General features: G+C 44.1%; 1 protein-coding gene across 3 annotated transcripts in view; it reads left to right on the forward strand.

The window, feature by feature from the left end:
• The window catches only part of LOC143344625 (RNA-binding protein MEX3B-like), a 91,988-nt gene that overhangs the window by 1,745 nt on the left and 64,676 nt on the right, over nucleotides 1-25,567 (forward strand). For 2 of the 3 annotated variants that reach the window (XR_013080118.1, XM_076770853.1), the window contains exon 1: nucleotides 14,854-16,216. The exons of the other annotated variant lie outside the window; for it this stretch is intronic. Coding sequence is in view for 1 of the 2 variants with exons in the window: in XM_076770853.1 (XP_076626968.1) it covers nucleotides 15,919-16,216 (298 nt within the window). In the remaining variant the exon portion in view is untranslated. Of the gene's footprint in view, nucleotides 1-14,853; nucleotides 16,217-25,567 lie in introns of those variants that run through there. 3 annotated transcript variants of the gene reach the window in all.

Below are 25,567 nucleotides of genomic sequence, written 5' to 3' on the forward strand. Positions count from 1 at the left end.
TCGAACAAAATGTACTTTATTTGCGTTACTTGTTTGGTTCAAGGCACGTTCGATAATTCACAGGATCACTGTCCCAGGCTTCGATAAGTATAACTTTTAATTCTTTCACGCTTTCGAACTTACTATTATTAGCAATACATCGTCGGACCAATATTCCCCATAAATCTCAATTGCATTCGAGTCGAGTGGACCAATTTAAAGGATATTGTTCTCATTAAATCAATGTCGGCTTTGGGCACTGGGAAGAAGCACGTTATCTTACAAACGCACAAGATTTTCTCGTCGATCTCATTTTGAAGTAACCGAAGCTTTTTCCCCAATATTTGTGGAAATTAAAAAATGGCGATCGCTTAATTTTGAGATCGGTTTCGTCGATTCCTATTATCTGGAATATATTTTACGGGGTCGTCGAGTTGTTAATCAGTTTAAAAATTGGTTAAAGCGACGGGTCGATGAATGTTTAACGTTACATTTCCCGCCCCATCGGAGGAAAGCGTTATCGAGCGACTCTTCCGCGAGAACGCGAATGTATATCGCGAATCTCTGCAGTTCCGCGGACTAAAATTGGATGGGAAGATTCTATCTGGCACGTATCGCAGATTGTATCTCTGGTTATGTCGAACCGCACTCGCGTATAAATAGGAACGCTACTATGTCCTGTTATCGATCTTTTGAGCGGGGGTTCGACCGAGGATGGCCGGGTTGACCGCACCGCGCTGGCCGGCCTTCCAGCAGGAGTTATTGACTGAAAAGCGTTTGGGAATTTCGAAGGAGCCGCAAGTATTAAATGCACGCCGAAACGTATGGCAAATTGTTCGCGATCGACGGTCAGTTGAATCACAAAAGACGGATTAACCGTTGACCCGTGAAAGTACCGAAGACGAAATAGCCATCCCGAATGGATGCATAATAGGGTAGCCTGGGAGGGCCGTAGAATAATAAAATTTCGAAACCTGCCCCCCAAACGGTTTAAAAACATTCACGGGCAGGTTCGGGAGTCACGGTGTTCGAGGAAAATTTTACGACCGTGTCGTAGCAATTATTTTATTATTTTACGTGGCAATCAGCGAATCGTTATTGCGCCCAACGAAGGGAAATAATGACGCAGCAGGATCGTTCTGAATTAGACCAACTGTGCCCGATACATTCTACGAGAAACAAGAGAAAATGTTACGTAAACGCACGTCGAAGAATGACACGTGAAAAATTTGCGAAAAGAAAAGCGTTAACCGCGAAGAAAGCAGTAACAGGCTTGTTTCTTTGCTTGTTTTACCGACGCGTTACGATGTAGAACATGTCGACGATATTTATCTAATCTGCTCATTCGAGTAATATTTACTGTTCGAAATTGCTCTTGCCTCTAGAAACACTCGTAACTATTAGTAAGTTGCACAACTTACATGTTACGCGTTTCGTTTACGGTTTAGCCGACGAGAATGCTCATGACAAGGGCAGACATTTTAAAATTTCACCAAAATACATAGGAACTTGTCGATGTTTATTATTTCCTTCTACTTATCGTGTACTTTTGTTAAAGCATTTTCAGCCTCCCAGGCTGTTTCGAACGCAACTCAATTTCTTTTTCGCGAGTATTAATCAGTTCCAAGGACACGAGCATCAGGTATTGAACGATATTCGCGAGCAAATATTGAGTTTCATCAAACGACCGATTCTCCTACGGATCTCGTGATCGTTTGCGTATAAATAGCATGCTGTGAATGAGAATTAATTAATGACTCAATATCCGAATATGGTTTTCTTGCATCAACGGCGCAAGAACATTTTATATTTCAGGCGAACGAAAGGAAACAATCAATTTCGGCGAGATCCAGCGGATAAACATCATCAGCTTGCAAAAGGCCTTTGAAAGGAGGCGTTGGTCCATCGGTCTCCGCTGAGGAACAGCTGTGGGACCTTCGACTCCCAACTGCTATATACGTAATCGATGTCGACTGACTTTCTCTCTCGTGGGCCCGCCAGACGAGACGAACGGATAGGAGAGAACACAGTGTTCGCCGATTTGTAGGTTGATCGTTCTCTCCAGAAATCTCTGTCCGCCCGACTCGATGCGTTTCCAAGCACGCGTAAGCCAAAGATAAATTCGTAATCGTCGGTTACTCCACGATTATGAACAAGATGTTCTTGAAAAACACAACGATAGGATAAATTCGAATGCTCCATTGTTAGATAAGTGCACTGGAACAGTCATAGTCTCGTTACCATATGTTTTACAAATCGTACAGGAAATGAACGTAAACAGTGTTAAAAAGAAACTACTAAGAACAGTTTTTTATAAATAATATAACGCACTTATTATTGATAAAAGTGTGGAACTATCCAAAGACTCTGATACTCGATCAATTTTCCTTATTGTGTCACGATTCAACTTCTTCTCTGATTTTTTGGTATCTTCTGCTTGGAGAACAGTTTGTCCCAGTTACTAGAATCATCCTGTATAAACGTACAGAAATATTGTACTGCTCTACGCGTTCCTCCTTTTACTGGAAGACTCTATGGCGATCGAAACTGATTTTGATCGTAAAAATTTAGTACGAAGTTTGCACCGTATGCGTTCCATACGAAGCAGTGGCATCGAAGCGGAAACGTGTGTTGCCAACTATAGAAACAAAACTTAAGATAATTCATGAGGTAGAAAGTGGCGGGAGCGCTGTAAAATTATCAACTACATACGGTATGTGTCTGAAAAGGTACGGATACGGGTGTTAAAAATTTTTTTATTGCAAATCATCGAAGCGTTCATGGGAAGAAGGGCTTGAATCAGGGGTTCTTAAACTTGTTCTGCCTTGGACCCTTTTCGGAACCTGGTGAATCCTGCCGGATCCCTCGTTAACAAAAAAACTCCGTTTAAATGCATGAAATGAAACGCATGGATAAAGATAAGAAGTCTATTATATTTAAATATAAATTGTACAAATTCTATTTTCAAGAATTTGTACTTCGATATTAATAGAAGTTATGTCGTTAACTTTAGTTTGTATTTCTGATTAATCTAAAGAGGTTTAAGGCAAGAGTTGAAAGACAGATATTAAAAATATTAAACTTCACAGAGCCAAGGTGGTAATATCGAGGTAATTATCTAGATAATTGTATCCACGAGATGCAGAATAAAATTTCCACAAAGTGATTTTCAGAAGCTTTTAACAAGCAATTAAACGTTTTCGATTTTAAAGATCGTTGTTGCTCGTAATTCTAAAAACTGGGCGTGTATTCGCAAACTTTTTCAAACTAGTTTTTGTGCCTTTTCTTCGTCGTGCGATAAATACGATAAATAAAAACAAGAACAAAATAAGCGAGGGTCGAGAGTTTCTTTAACGTAATCGGGCGACAAAGCGCGTTCCGCGCGAATCACTGGCTGATCCTGATTTTCGCCGACACTAAAAGTCATTAAACTTCCCTGCCCCCGTAGGTCCAGATGCGCATGCATACGCTCGTACGCACGAGAGGCCTTAAAGTTCGGCCACGGTTTCCGTCTGGCCCCATTGTTCGTTTCGTTCCGAGCCCAGAAAAAAGTCGCTCAGATCGAAATCTATTGAACCGTCTGAAAAGCGAGCCTTTTCTTCTCCTTCGCTGCGTGCTCCCTTTTCTGCGTCCTTCTTCGTCCCCCTGTTTGCCTCTTTCTCCCAACGCTTTCGAATTTGCCCCCTCTTCGATCCCTCTCCCGCATCTCGATCTGGCCCCCGCCGCCGATTCGACTCTCCCTCTCGTTGTACGAGAGCTTTAAATTCGTCGGGGGCGTCGCGAGATTCTAGAACTAGTTAAAACAGCGATATTGTCACGGATAAGACAACACGTGGTCGATAAATTATTTGTCCCGCGTTTCTCGATCGAGTTAGCCGCGAGCAAGACTAATTTCAACGTCGAAGTAGCATTTTCAGGAAGAGAATACTTTTTCTCTTCGTTAAATAAGATCCCGCGAAATTGTTGCGGCGAAGTAATATTTCAGGGAATTAATAAGACGTATAATTATCGAGGGGTCAAGTAACATTTATTTTCCAAGAATTATTACGATTTTCGTTGCGTGCCTCGGTACCGCGTAAAAAATGCACTCGGGGAGTCGTTGAGCGTGAACCGTGGCTACGCCGAAGGGTACTTCGAATTCTCGGTACAGGCGCATCCTGCAAACCGATCCTCGTGCATTTTCCATTTTTCAACCGTTCGAAAGCACCGGCCATAAACACGAAGGGCACCGCCATTCTGCAATCACACCTGCCAGCAAATAAATCTTCCATCGAATTCGAGGCTGCCTCGTGGGCGAACGACGCTCGAAGAATGCATTTCTAATCCTCTTGAAATTTCCGCACGGAAATACCGCGTCCGGGGTGGAAAAGTGACGATGGGAAAGTATTACGGCCGAAGTTCTTGCCAGGAGAAAGATTTCGCCGAGTTTGCATAAAATCGTTCCTTTTTGAATGGAAGATATCGAGACTCCGGAAAACTTTTTGGCTTCGGCCAGCGACGTTCTCGAATTATCGTTGTCCAGGAATTGAAACTTTTACTGTTTCGAAGCTCGCTCAGCAACCTGCCGGGCTTCCTCGCGCATCGATAAATTTTTCTTGAACCTTCGTCGAACGGCGTTTGCGCGAGTAATCGCGCGGAACTATTTTCGTATGCGATTCTTTCGAGTTGTTTATACGTTTCCGGTAGTGGTTATCGATTTCAACTTTAATTCCCCTTTTGTTGCCTAGCCTTCTTCTCGATCACCTTACGTACCTGAAAATCTGGACTAACTTTCGTTTCTATTATATTATTAAATTATTGTTTGAAATATCTTTCTGGAATAAATAAGCTGTGGTTTTTAAATTAAGGAATTACGTTTGGAGTTCGTTTTAAGAATCGTTAGTAATTGATGATTTTCATCCCTTATCTTTCAGATACGCCCTGTGTATAAGTAGGAACAGAGACGATAAATGGTCGAAACATTGATTTTAGAGCGTTTGATGGAGGATTCTAGGCAGATGTCTTTTTCGTCTATGGGATAACACGCGGCTGGGTGACGAGCGTGTTATGGCTGCGGTCGGAAGCGCATTCCGCGAATGGACCGGGCGCGATATATATAGAAAGGCCGCAGTTTATCCGCGCTATCATCATTTACCGTGCTATTTATGCGTTTTCGGCGTTGTGCAACGGTCTTACGGCCACTAGCCGTTTCGGCGCTCCTCCGCGGGCGCCGTTGCGTGGGCGGCCTCGCGATCTCGCGGCTAACCAGATATTGGGCGATAATCGATCAATATTATCGACACCGCGATTGCTCGACTCCTAGCCGCGACCAACGTGCACGTGAATTATGACACCGCGCGAAAGCTGCTCGCCTAAGTAGCCAGCCACGATTATCTAATGCTCGTTCTTCAGGCAATTAAGAGGCTGCATCAGTGGTTCTTAATCCGTGGTTATTCGCAATGACGGTTCCATGCATTAATCTTCATTTTAAATTTGAAAAAAGATTCCAGCCAATCTCGATATGCAATTTTAAATGCTCATAAGTATCAATAGTGATTTTCACATCGAAAGAATTGATTTCAGGATTCACGTTCTTTACCACCTTGTCTAGAAGTATAAATACATAGAATACAGTAGAAGTCTACACGTATAGTAAAAGTAAACAAATCTGGAAGCCATAATTAGCAAATTGAACCCACGAAGCTAGACAAGGTCCGGTTCGTAGTATCTGTAATTGAAAAAAGAAGGATAATTTCATATACGAACGTATAAAGTTTACAATCCCTCGTTTCCCTCTATCGTGAAGATTTCTCTAAGAATTTTTAAATGAAATTTCAAACTGTTACAAGGATGCGCCTTGACACGTCTCCCCTTTGTCATTTACCCTCGCGTACATCTACTTTCACGCCGAGCATCCCATTAAAACGCAAACGTCTCTTAGTGACACTCGAAACACGCGTGAAGAGAAACGAGCAAAATTTTATTCGAACGATAGATGATCGATAGGACTAAGGTATTGAAAATTTACACAGCATTTATTTTGAACAAAATAAGGACCAATGACTTCTTGTCATGAATCGCTCGACCATTGACTGAGAATCATCATCCCTCCAAAATATCAACAAAGCCAGCCATCCAAAAGTGAGCTTAATTTCACAATCATCAAACGATAGCCAGGAAGCTTCGACACTCGAGTCAACCGAATCTTTGATTAAGGAAGACCCCATTAAAAAAGTAACTGTACGAGCTTGTTATAGTTTCTAATCAAATAAGAATTTCTGAGCATCGCTGAAACGCGTCGAACGGGTGTTAGCCAGCTGCGATACGGCCCTGGTCTTCAGACACGTTCTTCAGCGACAAGGCGCGCGTCGCCTCCACCGTCGCCGTCGTCGTCGTCGTCGTCGTCGTCGTCGTCCTCGTAGTCGCGGTCGACTCAGAGGCCAGCAATGCGGTTCTCCCCCGTTGCACCCCGGCGATCGAAATCGAACGAAATATTCTCTCCCCGCTTGGCTCGCGCGTATCTCATACACGCGTACGTCTCGCGAGTATTTCTACACGCGTACACGTACGTGTACACACGATCTAGTATTTACGCGCGCCTAAGCGCGCATCGAGCGCAGCGTGAGCTCCGACTAGCGTAGCATGCATCGCATTGTTGCACACAGCGCGTCGAAGCACAGTTTTTGCATCGTTCGTCGCTCCGCGGAGACGACAGTATCGAAAACTGTGATCGTATTCGAGACGAAAGATGTTCGCGCAGGGCAAAGATCGTACACACACTCTTTGGATCGCACACATTGTTTTTAGGGTAATCATTAACGAAGCGTGAATGAAATTACGGTAACGGTAAACTTTCTTACGAGACGGGAGACGCTCGCACGTGGAACACCAGCGGTCAAAGATTTTTACCAGCGCGATAAAACTTATCGATAATTTTTCTGCTGATCGATAGCATTCGTAAAAAAGTATTAAACAAGACTGGGATTATATTGTTCTGTAATATTGAAAAGCAATGAAATTTGTTCGGAGCAAAAACTGCGATTCAATGCGCGGTGTGTAACAATGTAATGCACGATTTGATGCGTTAGTCGGAACTCACGCTGTGCTCGATGTGCACTTAGTCTTAGGTTGTAAACGAGGCACAATTTTCTGCATCCGACGCGCCTCCTGGAGCCTTGAGTCGAGAGATTTCGAAGGTGCAGTTTTGATATCGCGTTAAAGGCTAGTAAGTTTGTTGGCATATAAAGCTACTTCTGTATACAATTGACGTAAACTTTGCGAAACATTCCTATGCATGAAAAAGAAGTTTACTTTCAAACGGACATAGTGCCTGAAATGTCCGAAGAATTCAATTTCAATTTCTCCTGACGATTAAAATAATTATTGTAATATTTAGTTGCCTCTAGCTAATCAGTTTAATCGAGGGATGTTTACAGAGAGTGAAAAAGACCACTTTTGATATTTTCTTTTTAAAATATATCTTTTGCCAAAATTATAAAACGAATCGAACCTTCTTCATTGCAATATACGGTTGAATATTAATTATCGAACAGCCATGTGGTTTTAAATCCGCACGAATTTGTCAGCCACGCCAATGAATCGAATAGAAAGGCACTTAGAAGGAATGAAATTTGTACGAAGTGACGAATAAAGCAAAAACAGTGCTTCGATATGCGATGTGCAATGCGAAGTATGCCGCATTACGCTAGTCGGAACTCACGCTGTGCTCAATTTGCACTTAACCTTAGCTTGTAAATGAATCGCAATTTTCTACGACCAACGCGTCTTCTGGATATCGCGAACGTTAAATATTACTATTAGTAAATTATTTTTTAAACATGCAGTTAAAAGTTCAATGTCATAAGTAATGCACAATGCATGTTTAAAACATTGCTTCAATTTATGGGGCGACCCAATACATAAACCGCGTCGTCTTTCGAAAAGAAGACGGTAGCTTCAGGCTTTCGAATGGTAGTTAGAATTAAAAAATTGACAAGCTTTGATTTCTACGCTGTTCTCCAAAGCTGAAGCTTCGTTAGATTCATGGTAGATCCGCCCTTGATCGCGAGCTGTGTAAGGAGAGGAGGGAGGCTCCGCAGGAGTTGCAGCGGTTTCGCCAAAGCAACTACAATGATCGTCGTGGAAGGCAACCGGTTGTACGCGCTAAAAATACGACGAACGACGCGGAACGCCAAAGAGGAGTTAGTTAATTATTATTACTATTATTAAGGCAACTCCCCAAACGCCGAGGAACAATAGAGAAAATTGATAGAGACAGTCGTTGAGACAGACTATCGTAAACTGCGTAACCCAAAGTTTCTTTAAGTATTTTTGTGACCTTGTTAACATTCATAAATCTTATTCAAATTGATTTCCCTAGCTCTGAGGATTAATTTGTCTAGTTTCGTAGTGGAAAATCAGCGAAAGCGTTGAGAGGAGCTTGGGTAGGCCCCTGGAATCGGGCCTAAAAGTTGTTAATCCAGCACTGTGGATGGGGGCTGCTGGCGCCTGGCCCCTGAGTCGGACTATGCGCGTGCCAGCGACGAGCGTCGCCCCCTTGGGACCGACTCGTATGCCTGGCCGTCTGGAGGGGTCCTTACACGGGCCCGAGGACACATTACCGGGAGCGTAGGGAGTCTGGCCCCTCCGTCCATCCCCGCCACGTTTCGCCGCGCTGCCCGGGACTGTTATTCGTTATCGTAATTATTGACCGGCGCGCGCGCGAGATGGAAATCCGTCGAACTCGATCGCGCCGCGTTTCAGGAACGCCTGTAATCTACGCGGTGGCTCTCGGCTGCAACGGAGGATCCAAGGATGCGCTTGCTCTCGTTGTTGAGGCGCATAAAGAAACACGTTTTTAAAGCATGCCATTATACGGCGTAATGTATAACATCAGGCCCTGATAAGATATAAACGTACCATAGACTGGATCGTTATTGCTCGTAATAAGCCGAGAGTGCGCGCCGCGTGGCCCCGGCGTGTTCATTCGTGGCCGAACAGTATTACGTTGCAACATTTTTGTCCTCGGGGGTTGCGATTTTTTTCGCGCAACCAGACCGCGTCGAATCCGCTGAAACGTGTAACGCGAAACGCTAGGTGGCACGAGTACCTTTTTAAACGACGCTGTTCCTTCCCCGTCGTGCTCCGAGGCGGCTTCTATCGTCGTAAACCGTAACACTTTTACTGCTACGTCGTCCGTAGATGGGTGACAGGACTTTTCGCCCATGGGACTGAAACGTTGCATGAAACGAATTTGAATAGGATTCGTGAATTTTAGCGAGGTCATGAACATAAGTACTAAAATCAAAGTTTTGGTTCTGTAGTCAACAACGCGTTAAGTTACACTCAGTGTCGAGGTGAAAATAGAGACACCTACTCGAATTTTTTTCTCGAAAATGGCTAGGATTTCGAGGGTATGTCTATTTACCAAAAACGATTGTAATTTTTTAATTTCTCTGAACAATTTTCCGGTCGGTATTTCAGTTAGATTGGGCCACGAATTCTTGATATTCTTCTTATTTTGATTTTCTTGAGAAGAATTATTCTTAATTCTTGATTTTCGCCTTACTTTGGCCTCTAGAATCTCCCATTAAAATTTCTCCCAGATGTAACACTCCGTATAGTGAAGAGTACTGCACGGAGATCGAAAGTTGCCGCGTGTCTGGAAATCCTCAACATTGCATTCTTACTGCAAAACGTTCGACTGAATTTTCGTCGAACGTCGTCCAAGAGGATTACGTACGGGAAGCCCACCGTGATTCCGACGCGAGCGTACGCAAACGCGTTCGGCACTCACGGCCGCAATTAAACCGGAATTATTGCCGTCATCGATTATCGGCTGATTACACGGTGATTACCGGGGGCAATTAGATCGATGAGTAAGCGTCGGACACGCACGTGCGCGCACACGTTATTTTCACACTCGGGTTTCGAGCGAACGGTGGTACACATGTCGACGAGAAACCAACCCCGCCACGGGGTGCACGAGGCGCTGCCAGCCGCTGTGTAAATCGGCCATAGTCTCGGGGCCGTGGTCGCCTCGTTAATCGACGCCGCGATAAAAAAGAAACGACCGCGAGTATAGTTTCCGAAACCACTGTACACGATTACGCTGAGGTATTTACGAGCGAGTCGGGAGCACGAGCTCGGCCAGAAGCCGGCAGGTGCTGCTCCGGTGGCTAAAAGGTGGCCGTCCGCGAGACAGCCTTGAGAAACCGTGCACGGGTCGTTGCTTTCGTCGAACGATGAGAAACAAAATTAGTCGCCTTTTGGCCAAACGAGACCGCGTAGATCCCGTTCGCGAGAAAGTTTCTGACCACGACCGGGTTATACCTTTGTTCTTTCACGACGGCCGAAGGTAATTTGTCGAATGACTGACCGTGGCGCCGACGACCCGGCTGGTTTTCGGAATTTTTCTCAATGTCGTTTAATAGATCCCCCCGCGACCGTGTAATTTATTATACGTTTTTGCGACACGGTCCAGGTAAATGGAAAAGTTCGATCGATTTCGACCGGCAAGCATTTTTACGCTTTCGCTCCGAGCGCGAAATCCATGGATGTATTTTCCACGTTCCTTCGAGAGTTTCCGCCTGAAACTTGCAAGATGTTGTAAAAGTAGAATGGTGCACTGGTTTCTGGTAAATTATGGGGCGGACCGGTACTTCGGTGCCCCCGCAATGGTGCAAATGCACGGACGTACTAACGGCGTTAATTTTCGTTCGTTCGTATTTGTCAATCTTTTTTCTTTTAGGATTATTCCTATTGTTTTTGTCCGTAGCTGGGTTTTGCTAGCAAGAGGAGGTAAAAGTTAAAAATTGGGCAGTGGAATGTTATATAATAAATGAAACTCATACAGGAGAAAACAGTTTGATTTTTTACAGTAATATTTTATTGATAAGTCACAATTGGTTTTAATGAAATTTCGATAGTCTAGGAGCTAGATTTACATAAACTTTTACAAAACTCTGGCGACACTACTAATCGTGGATCTGTAAAATTGTGTAATCGAATGAAATCGTATAATCAAGAAACGGTTCGACCATAAATATACGATTTTTAGCGGATTCAGGGGAGAGATCGTTCGATCGTCCCCCCTCTCCAAGAGTTATGAAATCTTAAAAAATATATTTAAAATAAAATTGTAGAAACGATTACGAGCATGTAGACAAAGACAAAGAAAGACAAAGATATACTTTTATATATTTTGCTCCCGTTGGTTGTCCTTTTGTATCGTGCAATTGTTTTTAACTATACACGCAATTCGTTATGCTTCGTTACAATTTTATCCATTTTAATGAAAAAATCGTTTCTCTACGGATCCGTGTAAGAACCGCTGTAATTCAACATCTTAAAGGACACGCATATTTCTGATATCGCAAAAAAATATCTCGGGAAAAATATGTTCCGTCGAATGTGACACATTCTTAAGGTTATGACACTGCAGATCCTTAAATCCGTCGTTGCATCAGCTACTAGAGTACATATATGAAAAAAACATGTTCCGTTTAAAAAAAAGTCAAGGAGACTTTCAAATGGTAAAAACTGTCAGATTTATAAGTAATTTTAAATATTCGATATAACCCACAGAACATATTTTTATGTGTAAATTACGTATCTACTAACATCTTATTATATGAGTGGAAATATTGATCCATAAATTGAAACGTGTAATAACATAAATTTTAAACGAAAGAGTAATTCGACGCGCGGAAGTACAGTAACTAAAAATACAATATAGTAAACAAAATATTCTTAAACTTTATTATTATATATCTAAAGTAGACTAACTTAAAATACATCAATTATAAAATACATAACATCTCGCTTGTACATGCTTTCGCAGTAAAATCATTAATGACATAATTCGTTGGAAATTAAATTTAAAACGGTTTTTTATCGTATATAAATTTTCGATACACAGACGAGACTGTCGACAGAAACGACTTCGACGCGGTTAATGGTTAGTACGCGCATAACGCGGTACAAATTAGAAGTAAATCATCGAAGTCTATAAATAATTACTCGGTAGCCGGACACTTTTGCGATCAACGGTATATAGGCGGATCGAATAACCAACGCAAAAGACCGACAGATTTTTTTGCGTCGACCAATCAAACGTACCTACATTTTTTTTTACGTTAAAAACCACGAACGAAATAAAGTTTACGACAACGGGACGTTAAAAGCGTTCAAATTTTCGCTCGGGTTTGTCCATAAACGTTAATATATTATATTCGTATAGCAGATACCAGGACGCAGGTAATAAAAGTTTCAGATATTCCAGAATTATTCTGGAGCGTCTCTGGGGCTGTCCTCGAGAATGGAAGACACGGTCCCGATCGTGTAGGCCCGACTAAAAATCGAGCAATCGCTCGGCTGCCGGGGAGAAGACGAAGGGTCGTCGGCAGAGAACAATGGAGTACGGTTGCATCTCGGTTCAAGGTCCCTTGGTGCATTTAGATCGGTTTAGACCGAATTCCCCTTTTCACTCTCGTCGGAACCGCTAGTCGCGCAGGTGCACGGTCTACGCGGCCGTGATTTGCAGATTAAGAGGTTACAAGTACCGCAGTGGCAATTACTTCCCCGAGTCAGTCATATCGGACACTTTCGACAATTAGAAGAAAGGAGGAGGGCCGGTTCTTACGTCGTTCGGTTTTATACGTGCTTCTGAACTGGTTCCTTTTAAAAATTTATCGCAGCGCGAACTTGAAAGCGAACCGAGGGCCCGGTCGGTCCTTTTATTAACGATGTGCTCCTCAACACACGTAACGGCTACATTTCTTGAATTGCCTCGATGAGAATGGAATTTTAATGGCTTTTTCTGCAAGAATTAACGGCCACGATCGTTGATTTCCGAGATGCGCGCCTTATGTTAATTGCAAAGCTGCGGGGAAAATTGCAAAGATCGACGAATCGGGTACAACAGTCCTGTAGAGACCGTGGAATTATCGCCGATCGAGTTCAAGGACGACGGATCGGAGAAGCTTTACCTAGCTTAACCGATTCGGAGCGAAGATATTCCTGATACATGCCTCGATTACGGAAAGTTAACCAACGTTGCTACAGCACACGGTTGCGACAACGAAACGGGCAAGTCAAAACGTTTCTGTAGAAACAAGATCGACTCTGTTCGTTTCGTACGTTTATATTTGTCTCACCGTGAATTTCACACCCCTTGCTAATTCTAATTTCGACAGTGTTCCGATTATCATTGCATCTCATTTTAATCCCTGTACGTATCCCATACAAAATCATGATATTTACACAGTTGCATCCTTTAATCAACCGTGAGTGAAATATGCAACTCACGCCAGAGATAGGTGTCAACGTAGGTACTAGGTTGATGCATATGAAATGTCGGATTTTGTGTATTTCCATATAATAAATGGAGATCCCGCTAAAACCTTCCGATAACCTACAGATAGATTAAACGCTGATCGTATCATGATATTCAGAGTAGTGGATTTAGAAAAATTTAGAAGAGTTCAAAATTTTGAATTCGGAAATGCCGGTCACCAGTGACCATCGTAGTCTACGCGTTAATTAAGATGTACAGTGTCGAACGTGTTCCACTACTCAAATACTTTTCTTGTTATAATTTAATAGGAATTTCTAACTAGTTCTGTCGAGTCCCAATCGATCGTTTGTCCAATTCTGAATATACGTCGTTTTAAGGCGATTAATAATAAAGAAAGGTAAAAAGCTGTCCGGATAACCGGCTGGATCGTAAACATGTAGCAAGCGGAGCAAGGCGTAATTAAATCGTACAAAATTGCAGTCTTGGACAGTGGATGGTACGTTTCGTATCGATACGTGGCACAGTTGAGATTTTCCTTTGAAATACTCTTGACGTCGTGTCTAATTTACGGCGTGATAGGAGTCTCAAACGATCCAACTACGGTTTACGACTCGAACGATGCCTTGCTATTATTTCTCGAGAGCCGTAAATTTCCTTCCTGTTGCATTTCCCTTGCGCGGATGTGCCGCAATGACTGCACGCGCCTCGAAAAAGTATCGGCGAGCGGGTTTTGCTAGGCACCCTATATGCACGCAGAGGTCGTTGACGGGTCTGCGGCGAGAAAAGGGTGTTGCATCGCGAGGTTCACCGCGACCGATACGACGCATGGAACAAACATTCTCGGAAAATGCAGTATCGCCATCGCGTTGTGATAAAACGAGCCACTAGGGATAATAAATCGAATCGCGAAGAAAGATATCTTATTCGTGGTCGTCGATGGTATTAAAATGTAAATTTTACAGGCGTGTCCCTCGGCAAAAATAAATAAACCAACTCGAAGCCGTCGATAAAAGTAAAAGAAAAACAAGGATAAAGTAAAAATTTATTTTCTATGCAATTTCTTGGAAGAATCGTGCTCGAATCCTTGATTAAAATTGCACTTAAATAAGTGTACCAAGGATATTGTCGGTGAATAATTAAATTACGAGAGCCAACACCGACAGAATTAAACTGCATCCCTCGATCCAGGCATCTCGTGGCATCGCGAAGAGATGGAGCTACGATCCCGGCCAGTCCCGGGCTAGGAATCACCGCCGTGGAAAATCGGTGGTGCAGCCGGCGTTCTAGCGCGGATCCATAGGGAAACTTCGCGAAGGCTCGAGCACGAGCGGTAACACGGAGGGGGTTGCAAGCCAGTAGAGACGAGTGCACGCGCCCGTATCCGGAGGCGAACGAAGTGCGGCGCTTTCGGCCGGTAGGTGCGCTCGCACTTTGTGCGCCGGTTGGCCAGAGAGTGGAGGGGAGGGGTGGTACGGTGCCACGTGACCGAAGCGACCAATCAACGGGACGCATAGCCGGCGTCCGGCACATGGCGGCGCGCCGGCTGTAGCACCCGCAGTCGCAGTACGTCGCAGTCAGTCGCAGTGGTAACACGAGCGAGAGGGTAGTTGCACGCGCCTGCCTTCGAAAGGAAAGATCGCGGTGAGGGAGAGGTAAAGAGAGAAAGAAGGAACGAAAGAGAGAGCGCGGCGCCCCTTGCCTCCGTTTTCAGTGCTTCAGTCGCGCGACGACGCTCTCGGACGCTTTAGTCAGTCGGTCGGTGACGAAGCTCCCAAACGTGATCACGCGCCGTTACGTTACGTTACGTTACGTCGTCCCGTCGAAGGGAAAACGAGAGCGAAACGAGACGGAGAGAAACAGGAGAGAGGACGAACGAACGAATTATATACATGTACATCGGTTAAAAGGGACAGGCGAACAAAAATAATCATAAAAACACGAGCATCGGGAGCGACGACTTTGACGGTTGCAAGTCGCGCTCTTTAAACACGAACCTCTACGAACTGTTCCGACCAGTGCAAATATCGAGAAGGCCATTTTCGTCGCTGGCTTTACACGCGGTGAAAGAAAGCGCGCGAGTGAGAGACCGATCGCCCAGAGAAGGAAGCGCGATCGTGGACGAGACACGAGATTACGGACGAGTAGCCCACACGTTTCCAGTGTGCGAACAACACTCACGCGGTGCGTTCGAATACACGCACGTCGCCGAGGAACGGACGAAAAAGGAGCAAGGCGGAGAGCGATCACCGGCGAGTCAACGATTTTATTTTTGTACGGTGCATCGTTGTTTTTCCTAAATACATTTACTCGTGACCACGCACAGTTTGTTGGTGTGAGGCGGCACTCTAGTCCCTCGTCCTAATTAATCGTGTGTGTGGTGTGTTCACGCGCGCGCTCACGCGTGTGTTTTCATTGTTTTTTCCGATCGTTTCGAATTAAAGACTCTGTCTAACGTGGACACCTCTGAACGGCCAACGATTCAGCCACGAGCGAACATACAGCAAACAAAAAGACGACACAGGTTGTGAGGACAAGCGAGATTACGGTCAAGAGAGAGAAAAAATATAGTGAGAAACTGTGATTTACGCCCTGTACGATACACACGTGCATAAGTACTATTGACTTTGTCACTGCGATAAAACGCGATATTTAGTTGAGCCAACATGCCGAGTTTGTTCAGCGAAATGGATCGCGGAGCGAATGGCGGTGCGGCCACTTCCCTCGAGGACCAACGAGCCCTGCAATTGGCATTAGAATTATCTATGCTCGGTCTCGAGGGATCTCCTGGATGCCCGGGAACCGGCACAGGTACCGGCACCGGAACAGCCAACGATCCGGATCCTTTGCAAACGACACCAGCGGGCGTTTTCGAGGAGGCACGTTCTAAGAAGAGCCAGAACATGACCGAGTGCGTGCCGGTGCCTAGCAGCGAGCACGTGGCGGAGATCGTCGGCCGACAAGGTAAGCGCGAACATAACTTGGACTCTTGGCGACTTCGCGAAATACGGGCTCGCCTATCGCGCGTGTTACACGCCGATGGCGAAACGTATAAATATTGCGTTGATGCACATGAAATGTCATTTATTTGTCAATCGTATCTGAAAAGCGTCAAACCACTTTTAAAATCTTCGTATATTTAACCGACGCGGTTTCCATGTGACTTCTTCCAACGATCGAACAGCTTCGTTATTCCAGTTCGATAAATATCAGAAGTTCCGAAGGTCGTAAACTCGTCGACGCTACTTTTATAGATTCTACGTTGCGATGGAACGAAAATTTTCTATAGCAACCGCTCGACGAAAAGAAAACTTTCAAGTTGTAGATCAGGATAGTGTGGTAAAGTTTAATCGTCGCATAACCATTATGTTTTTTATTTCGTGACCAGCCATTTTGTCGATTGTTCTTAATTTTTTGCGAACTTTATCGGTTCGTACGATTTATCCAACTTCTTTGCTTCAGCAATCTTTGCAAAGTGACGAACGATCGTAAATTGACAGACAGTCGTTCGTGGCGTTATCTCTCGGGCATTTTGAATCGTGTATGGTTCTCAGTGATCTGTTTCAAAATTTCCTTGTTTACAATCACCTTCGGTCAACCTCGCGGTTCGATGTTCAATGTCGCTAACAGCTTTGAATTTCCAAACTCAACTTGGACGTTTCTTAAGTCGATATAACAGTTGAATTTATTTGTTCCATTATAACTGTGCGATACAAATTTGTAAGAAAAAGTTATTCGAACATTTCCGGTATAAATTGTTTATTACGAAATTATTACGAAATTTAATATTGTAACATGTTTCGTTTCCATAAATGTGACACATATAGATAATAGAGTGTCGTATTGTTTAAACTTGACCGGAAACGACATTTCATATGCAGCGACCAAATGGTTGCGAGTTTTTAAAAATCGATAACGATTTATCGGGCGACGATAAATTTTATAGTCGAAAAGTAAACTTGAAGTCGTGACTCGATAAATCGTGATTGTATGTACGAGGCTTAGCGAGCTTCGGAATGACACGAATCGTACGATTGCGCGTCAACAAAGATATTCGTTGTACTCTCTCGCCGATATAACCTGCGAATGTCGAAAGCTTTTTTTTTCATGCGTGTAATGCTCGACCAACGTTGGTCGATTTAATACATATTTTTTTTCGTCGAATAACAGACGATTAAGAAACCCACGAACGACATCGAGATATGTTTCGAACAGCGTCGCGTTTACGTAAGTCGAATTCGCCGGTACTTTACTTTGCATTCCTCGTTACCGGAATTTGTCGTGTATAGCGCAGCCGACAGACAGTTCATTGGCACGGGCGTGAGCGTAAACGCTGCGAGAAACGCGGTATCAAGTAATGGTGCAATTAAACCAATCTAACTCCGAAAAGCAAATTTATTTGGAAGCGCGACGGGATCGTCGTACAGTGAACTCTGTCGTAGGTCGTGGTCGCTCGTCGAACTACCTTCGCGACGCGGAGGCCAACGTTTAACTTAGTTTCTCGGAGACGGTAAAAAGAAACGGAGAAAGAAAAGTATAGAAAAGCAGTTCGCGTTACGATCGTGATCCAAACGGCATACATATGTATACGATTCATAAATAAGGTGTCTCGATAACTTTTTCGTAACCTTCGCTCTAGCTATCGACCGTTTCTCGAAACTCTCTCGCCCGTTCTTTTATCCGCGCCGACATCGTCGTCCTCGGGCAGTTTTTTCTCTACCATCGGTTTCCAGGAAAGGTGTCAGAAATAGAGACCATACTCTGCTCCAATGTTTCCCGCGAGGCGAGTTATTAGAATTCATCATGGCGGGCAGAAACGTTTCACATAATTGTGAAAGCACGTGCATACGTTTTATCGATCGTAACGGGTCGACGAGTTGCAATTAAAACGGGTCGTTTCTGCGTAATTTTATCGATAATAGCGCGCCAGACGATTCACGAAACGCGGAGATTGTAGTTAGTTATTATCTCGTACTGTCAAGATTAAGCTGTGTTTACGGTAGCTGCCAGTCGGCTGCTCACCAGAGGGCACGAAACGTCAACGACCGTTAAACTTGGAGAATTTCAAACAAAACATTAGGGTGGAGAGTTTTACGAGCCCGTTCGTCCTTCCATATGTTAAAGCAACGGCCAGATACAAAAGTAACGGACGCGTACGTGACTCGGTCGCTGCGCTGCTACTTCCGATCTTTTTACGCTCGCAGCAACCGATAAGTCGTGTCCAGTAACTTTATTCTATATTCAGGACGTTCACCGACGATGAAAAAACAATTTTCGTTCGTAGCGTTTTATCGAGCACGCGAGTCGCGAGACGTCTCGAGGTAGAAAACGTGGCGATGCCTTAGAAACGCGCTGTGAAAAGATAATCTTTCTATTGAATTTCCATCCCGAGCCTGTTTCTTTACAATCTCTAAAAAAACATAATAAATAATATTCTTCTATTCTCAAGAAATGTCACGGCGGAACGCGCGAGGAGCCACAAATTTCATAGCATTCGCTCCTAATTGATACGTCACATTTTCCCCGCGTTCGATTTAACAATATTTCATTGATATATCGATAACTTATCGATAATCGATAGTCACACCTCTATGTGGGACGCGATTCGTTCGTTCCGTAATGCGTTTCGAAATTGAGAAAACCCGATTGACCGCGACGCGGCGCCACGTGGCTTGCCATTTAAATCTTAAGGCTGTCAGAGATCGCGCGCACAATAAATAATCTTGCAAGTCTGATCGCTGCGATCAATACAGTCTTTTGCGGCCTCTACCCGTGTCTACGGTCGTGAGATTCGCGCTTTTACCGATAGTTCTCGAAGATAGCGAAAACGGCTCTCTTTTCGTTCGAAAGCATTCGATCGTGCCGTTTGCAATTTTTATCGGATTGTTTTTTTCCCGTTGGCCGATCGCGATAGAAGTTGACGCATTGTTGGAGTAATACCAATATTTTTTTCGCCGCGTTTCGCGTGCTGTCACTCGATACGTCGAAGGGAAAGTTCAGTGGAATATAGAACGCTTGTAAATGCACGCGGAAGGGACGGCTATCGATGATAGCACGTGCCGTCGATCGATCATCTACGCCTCGCTCTTGGCCATCGGCGCATCTGTCGTCACGTACAAACGCGCGCGCAATTTACCCCGCTCGATACAATTTTGCAAAGTCGAAATTGGACGGTTGCCCGAACAACTTGGCATATCTTGCGTACGTACGTTGAATTAGAAATCGGTAAAAATCGCGCGTGCTCCTCTGCATTCTTTTCAGTCGAAATCTTATTCACAATTGAAAATTACAAATTCACGATTAAAGTACGAAATTTTACGTCTGCTTATCGCGCATATGCGCATTCGATATATCTTCTTTTAATTCTGTACGTAACATATTTTAACGTATTAAAACACAAAGTTGTGGGAAATTCTAAGTGATAAAATTACGAGTTGACCGAGATACGTATGAAATAGTTGGCAGATACATAAGAAGGTAGCGTGAAATTAGAAGTATGATAAGAGGTCAACGGAATGATTTAAACAAAATATTTTGGTACACGAAGACAAATCGAAGAGGCGTAAATTGAACAAACAAATAGGAGAAATCATTTTATTTGCCTCTAATTTCTCTTATCGTGGCGGTACCGTTAAGAATACAGCTAGAAAATAATGTGGTAGGATGACGTAGAGTCCCTCTTTTTCGGTCGAGTTCAATGTCTCGCGTGCTTTATTTCATCGATATCATTTTCCACGATGCGCTAGAGCAACGTAGCTTGGTCCCCGGTATCTGATCGATAGCGTTTTATTATATCTGAATAACGTACCTGGCAACGGCGGATCGTTCCTCCGATGCCAAAATTGTTCCTCTGACACCTCGCTATCGCATGTACAACACGCCGTATATATAATTTTCATCTGTCTCACCTTTTTGCAACACTTTTCGTTTCACGTAGATGAGATTCTCTTTTCAAAGTTTCTTCGCAGCAATTTATTTCTTTTAATTCTGGGTAATTAGTGTCAGGAATTATGAGACTGGTCTGAGTCCATTATTTGGTAAATCGAATTTATTACTTATTTTATTATCTTTTTCTGACGTCTAGATTCTTATTAATCTATTATTTGTTATTACAACTACCTTTTTAAAATTGATATTGCCCAAGGGAGAATAACCTAGACCAACGAATTTATTCGTTCATTGTTTATAATTTACTTTATCCTCGACGTAAGAGAAAATGATGGCGTATAAAAGGAAGCCGCACGAGGTCTGCGGTCATCGCGCGAGACGCACTAATATTGACCGTCCAATAACATTAGACGGACACCTAGAACGGTGTCAAGACTATCCGTGTTTTAAATTCAGAACCCGCGACGGATTTCCGTACGTGCTTATCGTCCCTTCCGTTCGCCTGGGCTTTCTCGCATCCTCTGTTGGGCCGTGTCGCGCGGTTTGAGATCCGCTGACATGGTGTCGTGCGACCAAAACGCGCGTAGAAGCGACTACACTCGATGCACGGAGCGACGTTATCGTTGAAACAATTTCCATTTATCTCCAATTATCGATCAAACTTTCGCGTCATTCTGATCGAGAAACATTCGATTATACATTTGTTAAAGTTTAAATATAGTTACGGGTTCGAGTAACGCTTCTATAAAAGGTGTCCCACAGATTACGTAACTCGGAAGAAGGTTCTTCGTATCGAACGAAGCATTTTCCAACAATCTTTCCTCATCGAGAGACGATACATATTTGACTAAATTTTATTTAAAAAAAAAGAACAGTAAGAACGAGTGAAATTACGATTAGTACGATACAGGAAGTTTTATGAAATAGCGTGGATAACTTCGTGACATGTTCCCCGGCAATTTTCTAATTTCATTCGTATTTGTATTTTAAATGGTATTTGATAATAAACTATTTTCTCTTTTGGACGAGTCTGTTTATATAATAGAATATTCTGTAGAATTCGTTCTCGAAGCACTACCATCGGGCGAGCATGAGACATAACGCTCGAGATAACAGCGAGCGTAATACAAATCTCGCGTTACTCGCCGAACGTTTTCGAACATTTTCTTTGAGCGGGAACCACACGACGGTCGGTGAACTACAGTTTTCCGTTCTTACATAAAATATTCGCTTCCTGCTTTCCCAGACGGTACACCCTGCGACCGCTGAAAGCCTAGCCGGGGTTGCGGATCTACATAAGTCCAGGGGGCCCTGTTTTCTCTCTAACGTTGCATTGTGTCTCGTAGATCGGGACATGATTTTTTTTTTCTCCAACGGCTGCAGCCCGCCTCGAAACCAGTTTAACGTACCCGAGCATGAATCATTGCTATAACGCGACCCGAGTTCCCGTATCTCGCATGCCTAAATCTCTCTAACGCGCGTAACACGCACCGCGCGAGCCTTTGCCTCTGCGTTGCAGCTACGTGGCACGCGTGCACCTATACAGTGAATCCTTTCGATGTGTCGCGATTTTTTCCTCCCGTAATGTCACAAAGTTGTCCCCACCGCTTCCTGGAACTGCTGGCTCGAAGCCTGGCCGTTACGATTCGACATATGACCGACAGTGACTCAGGTTACTAATGAGTTACCGATCCGAGAAATTGAAATTTATTTATATCTTTCATATTATCGTCGAAATTTCAGAAACTCGGTCCATTGCACGTATTTTCTTCGATTAAATACTTATGTACGCAAGATTTGCTTTCCGTACATAAGCCGGTCGTTCCAGTTCGATAACGTCTACGATAAATATCTGTCGAAGTTTGATTAAAATCCGTAAGGAACAGTTTTAAGCGCTGGGTCAAATGTGACCTAGGTTCGTCAACCGAGAGCCTCGAGGGGAGATAAGGATGACGAAATTTTACTCGGTGTCCGATTAAGTCATTAGCTGTCAACTGTTTCCCGAAAATATCAAATTCGAAATAATCCCGTTGGGGATCACGGTTCTATGCAATTTGCGTGCGTTTCTTTTCGATAAGAATACCGAAACAGGACTCCGTTTCATTCGAAATAGAATAGGTGGTGGGGTAGAATCGGTAAAATGCAATTACACGAGTTTGGACGATCGTAGGTCTCCTTGATAGTGTCACGGTAGCCAGCAACACTTGGAGAGAATTCGCAGTAATAAACTCCGTAGTCTCGGGCGACCACCGTCCGCGCGGTCGATCGTTCGGTTTTAACGGGAAGATCGGATCTTTCTGCGGAACGTAATCGTGTCGATTCAATAACGACGTCTAATGAGTTTGATACGCCGTTCCATTATGAGGATGTGGCTATTTGTTGAGCATTTTCGCTCGATTCTCTTTTCCTCTCGCTCGCCCTCGCCGTCTCGTTCTCTCCAGCTGCTCGGGTCCGTCGTGCTGCTGATTCTCTCCTCTCTCCTCCCCCTCCCACGTCCACGGTCCACGATTCGCGTCTCACGGTCCTTGTCTCGCCCACCGCGCTCTTTCTGGCTCGCTCTCCTGGACCGGAAGTTGTAATGAGCGACTCCGTCGCCAGACTCGTCGCCTCGTGTCGCATCGCGGCGAACGATGACGTTACTTTGGAAACATCACGGCTGGTTATCCAGGTCGTTAGCGTCGAACGACTCCCACCGCGAGCAACCCGCCAGCAAAAGGGAAGGAAAAGGCGTCGTTATTAACCGTCCCCCGATTCTGTTAACCGTGACACGCACTCGATACGCGAAGAGGAGCCTTCTACGTGGCTCTCGTTCGCCGATTATAGGTTGCAGTAGGCGCAAAACTTTCTCCGTCAACGGTGTGTAAAGACGGGAACGCGTGCCAACTGCCGTAGGACAGTTTTGTTTGTTTAGCGAAATAGGCGAACGCGGTTATCGAGCTCGTTTATTTGTAGCCGGCAGCCGAGATAAACGTCCCGAGCGCGCGTATTTGTTATTTGTAGAGCAACTGTAACGAAGGAAACGTTGGACGTGCCCTCCACGCACACGCGTACACCACAGATTGCATGCAATTTTCGAAACAGCTTGTTTCGTTTAAATATGTTTCTTAAATTGTATTACACAAAATCCATTTTACTAACGACGATGCATTTGGCTCCCGTGAAACGTTCAAAGTTTCGTTTCTAAATAGTACAGGCTATGGTCTAGGAATTCTTCTTTCTATCGCGTGCTAGCACGTGCCCGTTGCCCGCCCAGATCACACTACTTTTTCCACCGAAATGGAAGATTTGTGTCGACGATGAAACCGTGTTAATAGACCCGTACGGACCCCGGCGCTGTTCACGCGTCTTCGTAAAAAGCACCGAGCAGACGGGAGGAATCTTTTCCGGGGATTTTACGACTCGCTCGCTCGGTGTGGTCAAACTTCGGAGATACAACGGATGGGGGGGGAATCCCGAGTGTTAGTATATAAGATCTTTATTTGCTCTTGACGAATTTACAACTGCGAGCTCATATTGTGCCGCTTCTTTTGTACACGTTGCTCACGGAGCATAACATTTCTCGGATAATGGAAATCTCCGTGCTAGAAACATGTTTCCATGCGTGTTGACGATCGATCGTTCGCATTGAAAGTTTTGTTCGATTCGCGAAGCAATAAAATAGCTGCAACGGCGCTCCGAAATTACAGACTGACTTCGCTAAATTCGATTATCGGCGTAGTGGTAATAAAGTGGACTTTAACCTATCGAAATATTTTGTAACAGAGTCGTTTCGTCGAAATTGCTCGCTGGTATTTCCGTTTAAATTAATTAACACTTAAATCGATCGTCCAAATCATAGTAAACATTTTACTACTCGAGTAATTGTCGAGTTTAAGAAACTACGTGTTTCAGTGGTATTGCAAATGCCTCGAGCGTTCGTTTAACTTTAAATAATAAATAACGTTAGAACCTAGAAAGTCCCCCGTACGTTTCGGAGCAATTATGGGGCACCGCGACGACCAAGTTTTGTGGTTCTACGCGTCGAGTCGACGGCCATAAGTCCCAGAGAAGAGGAAAACGGCAATTACGTCGAAAACAGTTTCGGAGGCTCGGACGAACGGATACGGTCAAGAGCTTGAGACGAACCGGGACTTCTGGTCATTGTTGTTTTCAGAAAGTCCGTCCCTTTTCTTTCCGCCGCAAAGTCGGCCGCAAAATTAAGAGCTTCCGTCGTAAGTGGAACTTTACACCGGCGAACGCCAGCGAAATTTCATTCTCTCGTTGTTAACGACATACTTTGTCACGCACTCCGATTCTGTTTTCGTTCGCGAGGCCAACCCGTTCCTCCACGGGTTCAATTTGCGGTCGACGATGTCGAAACTTCCCGCGCTTTCTCCGTACCGACGAGAGACCCTTCGTCGACCTCGAGAAACGGCGAAATAAAGGCGTGCTTGCGGGGTTCGTTCTGTGTCTCTCGAGCACAGACGATCCCGAACGAGAGAAAGAAAAATCAGTGGCAATAACCGGAGGCCAATAGACGGTGGAGGAATAGCATAGGAACCCGTGACGCGGACGGTGGCGGTGGTTGTTGCCTTTGTTGGCCTCCGAAGCAGCTGCCGACCCACACCGGGCCTTTCCGTTCTCATGCTTGAAACTCGATCGACACTTAACCCTCGCGGGAGAGGAAAAGAGAACCGGAGGAAGAGGCAGAGACGATGCCAAGGTAGCCGAATATCGCAGACGAGGGAGAGAACCTTAAGGAGGTGCACGTTTATTGGCCTGGGATGATAATAGTCGACGATGTCGAAAATACGATGATACAATTAAAGGAGAATTTTTCGTATCTCGATTAGAAAACAGATTCGTTATCGTACGATTGATTAATATTTATTTAAATTATTTTAGTTTATTTTAAGTGGAACGAGCTGGTAGGAGTAAAAGGAAACATAGCGTGATTCAAAGTAAATTGGAGCGTGGATTAGTGTGGCGTATAAGTTGAGGGTGAAACGAGATCTGGGGGTAGAGAGAAATTCAGAGATAAGCAGAAGTTGCCGTAAAAGACTTCTTAAAGGTTCGTGTACGACGCTGTGGAGCCTAATTTGTCAGTCATCCTATCAGAGTGGCCATTACTTATATTTGGAAACGATAACTTTCCAAAGAGCCTTTGCTCTTTACGAAAAGCCATTTCATACTTAACCTATATTAAGAAATATGCCCCTTCAATTATTAGTGTTGCAACATCGTTAAAAAAGAATGAAGAATAATCGACGTGTGATCTATTTTCTATTCCATCGAAACTATTAAACCCACATTATTGAAATTTGTAGGGTAGCTTCATGCAAGTTTTAGTTTTAAATATAAATTTGTCAAAAGTTGAGAGAAAACACACGAAACAAATTAGGAATTTCCATGTTTCTCGGGGCTTATGTTTATAATATTAAGGAAGGC

Source organism: Colletes latitarsis, chromosome 1 (genome assembly GCF_051014445.1).
Source record: "Colletes latitarsis isolate SP2378_abdomen chromosome 1, iyColLati1, whole genome shotgun sequence".
Lineage (NCBI taxonomy): Eukaryota > Metazoa > Arthropoda > Insecta > Hymenoptera > Colletidae > Colletes > Colletes latitarsis.